This window comes from Ruditapes philippinarum, unplaced genomic scaffold (genome assembly GCF_026571515.1).
Source record: "Ruditapes philippinarum isolate M1 unplaced genomic scaffold, ASM2657151v2 ctg2286_1_1_1_1, whole genome shotgun sequence".
Taxonomy (NCBI): domain Eukaryota; kingdom Metazoa; phylum Mollusca; class Bivalvia; order Venerida; family Veneridae; genus Ruditapes; species Ruditapes philippinarum.
The window spans coordinates 24384-32619 of NW_026859524.1; the positions used below are offsets into that span (position 1 = coordinate 24384).

The 8236-nt window shown below is 33.4% G+C and overlaps 1 protein-coding gene across 1 annotated transcript; it reads right to left on the reverse strand.

The window, feature by feature from the left end:
* Window positions 1-441: 441 nt before the first annotated feature.
* LOC132756852 (uncharacterized) lies at window positions 442-7986 on the reverse strand. Its single transcript, XM_060747994.1, has one exon. The coding sequence runs from the start codon at window positions 7785-7787 to the stop codon at window positions 5967-5969; it is 1821 nt and encodes a 606-aa protein (XP_060603977.1). The 5' UTR covers window positions 7788-7986; the 3' UTR covers window positions 442-5966.
* Between the last annotated feature and the right edge of the window lie 250 nt (window positions 7987-8236).

Below are 8236 nucleotides of genomic sequence, written 5' to 3' on the forward strand. Positions count from 1 at the left end.
GAAATTGGACATATTACATAGAAATCGAAAGAAGAAACTATATCTTTCTTTATTTTTATTTTCTGTGATTGCGCATGAAAGAGACGCTTACTTTGAATCAGTTATTTATTTATTTCACTATTATATTGTTTAATACATGAACTGTGGATTAACTATATATTTTATCTGCTTAAACATACATTGAAATATCTATTTTCAAGCAATTAATAAATATAAATATAACAATTACTTTATTGCTTGATTTTATTCCAGTCTGAAAAAATGCTGCGGAACATATGCAATAAACAGGTCATTACATTTGGCAAGTGTGCCTTTAGTCCATATTGGCACACTTGGTTCGAATTTGCCCTCGGGCTAAAGCCCTCGGGCAAATAAGTCACCAAGTGTGCCAATATGGACTAAAGGCACACTTGCCCCATGTAATAACCTCTACACAATGCACTCGCCGTTCTTATTATCTCCCTGTGTATTTTCACATTGAGGGCGCCATTTTGTTTGAAAATCTGATAAATAAAAAACATTTTTTTGCCGAATTTTGTTGTGAAAACTATCTAGAATGAAAGAAAATGGTCTAACTAAGAAAATGAATCCGAACACCAATAGCTTTAATTCAGTCGTTAACGCTGTACAGACGTTTAAAGTGTTGTTTACTTGACGTCACAATGTAGCGCCAAACAGCACGTGCAAAACAATCAAGTCAAGTATGCTATTTTAATGTCGCAAACGAGTTAAGTTTTACATTATATCACTTTTAATAATTTGTATTTCGCTTGAAACATTATGGAGTGAAATAAAATAAATAAACAAAGTTTTACCAACGTTTTCAAAATTCGTTATTCTCAAAATGTTTCTACACACGGTAGATTTAACGACAGTTTTTTCAACCCACTGGAACAGCCTTTAAAGAACGTTTCTATTGGAAACTCTGAGGCGAAAACAAATTTAACCACCAAACATAAAGTCCAACTTTATAACAATAATTATATTTTTTCTTGACGTGTTAGAATGGAAATAGATATCAATTCTTCGTGCATTATTGTATAATAATGCACGTTTTTCGTTCAAATGCTTTGTAATTAATCACTCAGGCCTATCGGCCTTCGTGATTATATTACTACGCATTTGAACTCAAACCGTGCATTATTCTACAACAATGCACTCAGAATTGATATCTACTTCCTAAGTAAAAAACTGCATCTTAATTGTCAAAAATATTTAATAGACCATTTATTTGAATTCTTACCAAAAATATATTCACCTGCTACAGGTTGTGTTCACAATGCCTAATATAAAAATAATGGCCCATATTTTTACAAATACATACAATTCTAACACTATCGGATTTTTTTCTATATAAACAAAGAAGTCCCGAAGCGTGCATTATTCTACAATTATCTCCCTGTGTATTTTCACATTGAGTTTAAAAATCTGATAAATAAATAGAGGATATTCAAGTTTTTTCTATAAATACATGATTTATTTTCATCGAGTGGTATGAAAATAAATATTTCATGAGTGGCGGTAGCCACAAGTGAAATATGGTAATTTTCATGCCACAAGATGAAAATAAATCATGTATTTATAGAAAAAACTTGAATTTTCTGTTTATTATATACATTTTTCTCTTTTTTGACATTAAAATTGGAAAGACTTTCCCTTAAATTTTGTGTACAGTGAGTGGCAGAATTTAAAAGAAAGTAGTCCGGCAAGACACCAGTGAAAATACGGAAAATATGTTTCACTGCAGTGAAAAATATATTTTTACAGTGAAAATACGGAAAATGAAAATACGCATTTTATTTCATCAATATTTTTCAATATTTCATTTATAAGTATATAATAAAAACAATTTTTTGTCGAATTTTGTTGTGAAAACTATCTAGAATGAAGGAAAATAGTCTAACTAAGAAAATGAATCCGAACACCAATATCTTTAATCCAGTCGTTAACGCTGTACAGACGTTTAAAGTGTTGTTTACGTGACGTCACAATGTAGCGCCAAACAGCACGTGCAAAACAATCAAATTAAGTACGCTATTTTAATGTCGCAAACGGGTTAAGTTTTATATTTATTTCACTTTTAATAATTTGTATTTCGCTTGAAATATTATAGACTGCAATAAAATAAACAAACAAAGTTTTATTAACGTTTTCAAAATTCGTTATTCTCAAAATGTTCCTACACACGGTGGATTTAACGACAGTTTTTTTTCAACCCACTGGAACGGCCTTTAAAGGACGTTTCTATTGGAAAATCTGAGGCGATAACAAATTTAACCACCAAACATAAAGTCCAACTTTATAACAATAATTATATTTTTTCTTGACGTGTTAGAATGGAAATAGATATTTAATTCTTCGTGCATTATTGTATAATAATTCACGTTTTTCGTTCAAATGCTTTGTAATTAATCACTCTGGCCTATCGGCCTTCGTGATTATATTACTACGCATTTGAACTCTAACCGTGCATTATTATTCAACAATGCACTCAGAATTGATATCTATTTCCTAAATAAAAGCATTTGATCTTACATTGAAGGGACTCCAATGTGTTTTTTCACATGACTGGACTAGAAATATTTTTCAGATATTTTATACCACTGGGACAAAAAAACTTAACCCATAACTTTTTATTTATTTACAGATTCAAATTGTACTTGGACAAAAGAACATGTACATAATTACTTATTCATATCTGGATATATGGATTCAAAATAAAAGGAAAGGGGCTTTTAACTTCAATGTTTATTACTTAAAAAATGTAAATTTAAACTGAACAAATGGGTTTTATTTGTGTTAAAATATGCATTTTATTATGGATTGTAAAGTTTTAAGTATAATAAACAAAAGTAGTATATACTGAATAAACCACAGTTTATGACAATAAAATAGTAATTTCATGAAATAAATACAAATAATTAGTCGAGTTAGAAAAAAAATACTAACATAAGTTACACATAGCTGTTTTGGGCTGTCGATCAGTTGTTTTATATTGCAATAAAATGTAAATTAAATAAGCAGGTTTGTAGTATTTTGTTTGTTTGTTTGTTTTTGGGTTTTACGTCACATCGACACAGTATAGGTCATATCGCGACGTTCCAGCTTTACTGTAGGAGGAAGACCTCAGGTGCCCTTCCGTGCATTATTTCAGGCACGAACGGGTACCTGAGTAGTTGGTAGTGTATCCTGTTTATGAATATATTTTAAAACAGGTATGCTGGGGCTTTATTTGGCATTAAAGGCGCATAATTTATGCCTCAGGAATACTATCAATTTTATTTGTCAAAAACTTTCTTATTTTTGGTATTTGGTTACAGTTTCTGAAATAAACTTGTTTGCCATATGCATAAACCTTAAACCTTTTTAATACTTTTGTTCTGCTGGCAATTTGTATAATTTTAGTAATGAGTATTTTGTATGGAGGTCAAAATACTACATGTACTTTGTTTACATTTTGCTACATTTACAACACATCACTGCACGTTCAGCCCTACTTTCTTCAGTTGTTATAAATATCTTTTGTCAATCTTCCAAAATAAAAAATACCGAATATAGACCAATAGTTAACTAGCTTAAAGAAATATACATGTACATGTACGTATAATGGCCCAGCCAAGCGATACATAAATTTCTTTCGATTAATCTGTCCAAACCATTTATTTATAAGAAAATTGTATTGTTAAAAATAAAAACACGCTAGATCTACTGCTATTCAAAACGTCAAAAATCTAACACCGGAGAATGATTTTAGGCACATGCTCTTAAATTTTGCCCGCTTTATAATCATCGATTATCGATTGATACTCTGAACAATGGTCGGGTAAATGGAGCAGAAATTTGATTGCTCATTTCTAAAAGCAGGTGTGCCTGAATAACAAGATTATTTCACGTCGTATACTACTTTATTACCCTTCCAGATTTTTTCCACCTTTTTGATTGGATATAGATCCGTCGAAAGAAATTGATATTACCGAGCCTGACGGGTAATATACACACTAAATATACCCGTTTGGTACCCCACGTTGTAAACAACATGCGTTGTGGCGATGCGCGTACGGTTCGATTTTACGCGGTGTAAATTCCGATATACAAGCACTTTTTAAATGTCAAATGAAAAATATTTACCAAAAGAAAGTAATGATGAATATTCTCATCAGTATTGAAAACAAAAATGGCCTCGACAATGCTTGATATTAATTACAAAAAAGTGTCTTCGACAGACTATCCCCTTTCTATTGTTTACATTCGTTAGGTACGAAAGCAAATACGTCATGTATTTATGTGATGTCATGTTGTGGTGAAAGGAATCTTATCTCGACGTTTCAATTGAAAAAGCAATGATTTATTTTAAAATCTGACTCGGCATGGAAAGGGTAATAAAATTGTTATTTTGGTTTTGGAGTGATATATGTAACGGCTTGGGTGATATAAAATCTTGCCAGGTAATATATCCACATATATCACTCCAAAACCAAAATAACATATAATATTTGGAAAATCCCGAAATGAAACGAACAGTTTCATTTCGGGTTTTTCCAGATATAAAAGTATAAGAAAATTCACACTGACATTGGTTGAGAATATAAACACATATTATTGATGTTTTCACATACATATGAAACAAGGATGAACTATAAATTCCTTTTCTTTAAGTGTTAATATCCTATCATTGAGATGTCATTTGTAGTTTTACTTAAAGCCTATACAGTATGTTATTTTAATATTTCACGTATATACATGAACATGTACTTATACAATGTAATACATTTATATGGTAACATATATCTATCAGATACATATATCGTTTTATTTAGTTATCTTATACTACTGAATGCTAATTATGTTGATTTTCACTTAATTTGGATAATCATGACGTTTAATTTATACACATGGCTACCGGGTATTTATGAATTAATATCCCCTACTTTAAAATAGAATTGTGCTGTATAATCAATTGGTTATAAACATTTGAACAGGTTAATATCACCATATATAAGACGGTTATTTGCTGTATTTATATTCAGCCTTGATGATTACCTTACTTTGAATGTTAAATGCAATACATACAATACATTTCCAATATTCTATAATGGTTCGATCAATTACAGTAAATCTAATACGACAATTATTTTTACATATTAAATTCCGCGCGTAAAGTTATTAAAATAAACATTTTCAGTTATCTTTTGGTGTATTTTTTGTGTTTTGTTCAACCTTAAGGGCACTGGCGTTTATCCAAATACATTTAATCATTTCGACGAAACGGGATATAAATACCAGTCAGGCAATATAAATTGGTACAACTTGAAATCTAAAAGAAAATCTGCCAGCTTAATAGTTGTATAGGTAATGTACACTTCTATTATATTTCCGTTTGAACGAAAACGTTTCGCGCCGTGGGAATTATGTCATTTTTGTCTCCGTAACCAAGTTTGTCTCGTTGCGATAATATGAGCCGTGCCATGACAAAACCAACATAATGTGTTTGCGACCAGCATGGATCCAGACCAGCCTGCGCATCTGCGCAGTCTGATCAGGATCCATGCTGTTCGCTTACTAACTATTACAAGTAGAGAAACTGATAGCGAACAGCATGTTTCCTGATCAGACTGCGCGGATGCGGGATCTGATCAGGATCCATGCTGTTCGCTTACTAACAATTACAAGTAGAGAAACTGATAGCGAACAGCATGTATCCTGATCAGACTGCGCGGATGCGCAGGCTGGTCTGGATCCGTGCTAGTCGCAAACGCACCAGCCTTAGTTATATACATAGCTTTGGCATAATTTATATACAATGTCTTAATACTTCACATTGTATCTGGAAATTCATATTTCAGATGCAGTTTTATGCAACGTACACACTTTCCAGTTTCTTTTCCATAAACCGCCTTTATGTCTTGTTTCACCCCGCTTCAAAAGGATTAATTAGCTGTCAAATCTTTAATTTCCATTTTCCATTTTTATCTTAATGCAAATAATTTGAAGCTATTCTCTTTGAACTCTGACACTAGAAGGTGGTTATCCTGTGATGAAATCGCTAGACAATGTGGTAGTCCCAAACCGTCGGCTGCAGTCAGAATTTCGTGAACTTTGACCCCGTCGGGAGAAATTTGATGAACAGTCATGTTTCCACTAGAAATGTAAACATCGCCGTCTGAGTCTATGGCAATTCCACTTCTAAGCTCTAAATTTCTGTCTGTGTAGGTAAACACCTCTTTATAATGTGATTCTCCATTTGAAATGTCCATACAGTACACGCAATTCCTTCCCAAATCATTGATATACAGCAAATGCTTCTTGCTGTCTATACGGATCGCTGATGGTCGAACGAGGTTGACCTGCTCGGTGACATGTTTGATAGAATCTAATATCTTTCCAGTAATATCTAGCACATGTATTTCTCCTGTTCCACCCTTCACTGAAGTGGATCCGTATAGTTTTCCTTCGCTACAATAGGCCAGACCGTGATAAGGAAAACCCGTGTCTATGCGTCTGCACAAAGATAGGGTCGTGTTGACCGTTATTATCTGAATGACGCTCTCATCAATTAGGGAAGTTGCAACTTCTTTCTCTCCTGTAACCACAATGTCGTTAGGTCTAGATGTGAGCACTATGTGGCTGATGTAGCTGCAATTCTTGTTAAAAAGTTTTATACTCTTATTGTGATAATCGGCCAGGAGAATTCTGCCGTCTTCAAGAATTTCACTGCCGGTCACATGACACGTGGTTTTGTCACCTGGAATCCGGACGGAATGACCACCCACTGGAATCGCCTTCTTTCGTTTCGATATTGATGGTGTAGAGGACAACCTTTTCTGGTATCGCTGATTTGAATCGACTCGGAGTAACACGGAACTTTGTCTTTGTAACTTCTTATCTGAGCGTTCATTCTTGCCGACTTGTACGTCACCAACGCTGTGTAGATTTTCTTTAATCAATATAAATGTCTTATCAAATTTGAAGTGAACATTTGTCTCTTTCATGTTACTTTCAATTTCATCTGCATATAAAGCATACTTATCCAACTGGTGTTCAGCCTTTTTAAAAGCTATGTAAACTTGAGGCTGCCTAGCATTTTGTTTCACTGTAGTTAGTACTTTCTGTGTGTCATTTAATGTTTCCAGTACATTTTGAATCGTATCTATCTCGTTTTGAAGTTTGTTTTTTACATCCGAACTTTTCATCTTTACAGTATTGTCGGCTTCTTCAGCAAGCTTACTAATTCTTTCTATAGCATTTGTTGTTTCGGTCTTTATCTTGTTTAGTGTTTCAGAAACTTGATCTGATATATTAGCAGAGTGTATCTTCTTAGTCTGAAACTGGGCTGTAAGTTTTGTCTGCAAACCTTTTAGAGACTTCTCTACTTTACCCATTTCACCACTTTCAGCAAACTGGTCGACCTCGTCTAAGATATATTTGATATTATTGCATCCGAGATGACTTATATCTTTGCACGTTTTACAACAAAGTGATTGGTGACCTTCACAGATGTACTCGATGCATCGACCCGGATGTTCTGGACAAGATTCCGTCATAGAACTATTTGCTGGAGTCTTGCTGTCATCTTCAATATCCAGTAAATGATGAGTGCTAGTGAGTTTTAATTTTCGGTGGTGTTGTCTACAGCTGTTACACAGACGCTCAGAACATTCCAAACAGAAAACAACGGATTTATTTTTCTGTCCTTCTTCCTGGAGACACGGCATGCACAAACTATCAGTCTCATGGTCGTTTGCCAATGTTAATGAAATCCTTATCTCGGATTTGTTTGATGAATCCATATTTCTACTAAATCGTCGTTGTTTAGACGGATAGAAATAAACACTATCACTCCTTCATGTACAACTTCACAATATGTTGGTTCACATTTTCACAAGGAGCTTAATTGTTCTCGGAAGCGCATTCGTACAAAAGTCTATTTCCTGATCTCCTTATATAGTGTATCTACCGTCTAGTTCATCGAATTTGACACTTGAGTTTTTTTTTCAGCCCACTCACTTTCAGATCTGATCGCTGATTGTTCATACTTTTAACCAAGTAGTAGCGGTCTCATTTGGCTAGTTAAACATATCTTTTTTACATTTTAATCTGATCTGAAATTACCTCTGCCTTTTGAGAAAGAAAAGGAAAGGATACTAAAATATAGATTTAAACAATGTCTACTTTACATAATAAATATTATACATGTAGTTAAACAGTAAAAACTTTCAAGAAAATACTCACATCCAAA

Bases quoted from the DNA above. Each gene is read 5' to 3' on its own strand.
- LOC132756852 (XM_060747994.1), bottom strand. From the start codon at position 7,787: ATGGATTCATCAAACAAATCCGAGATAAGGATTTCATTAACATTGGCA.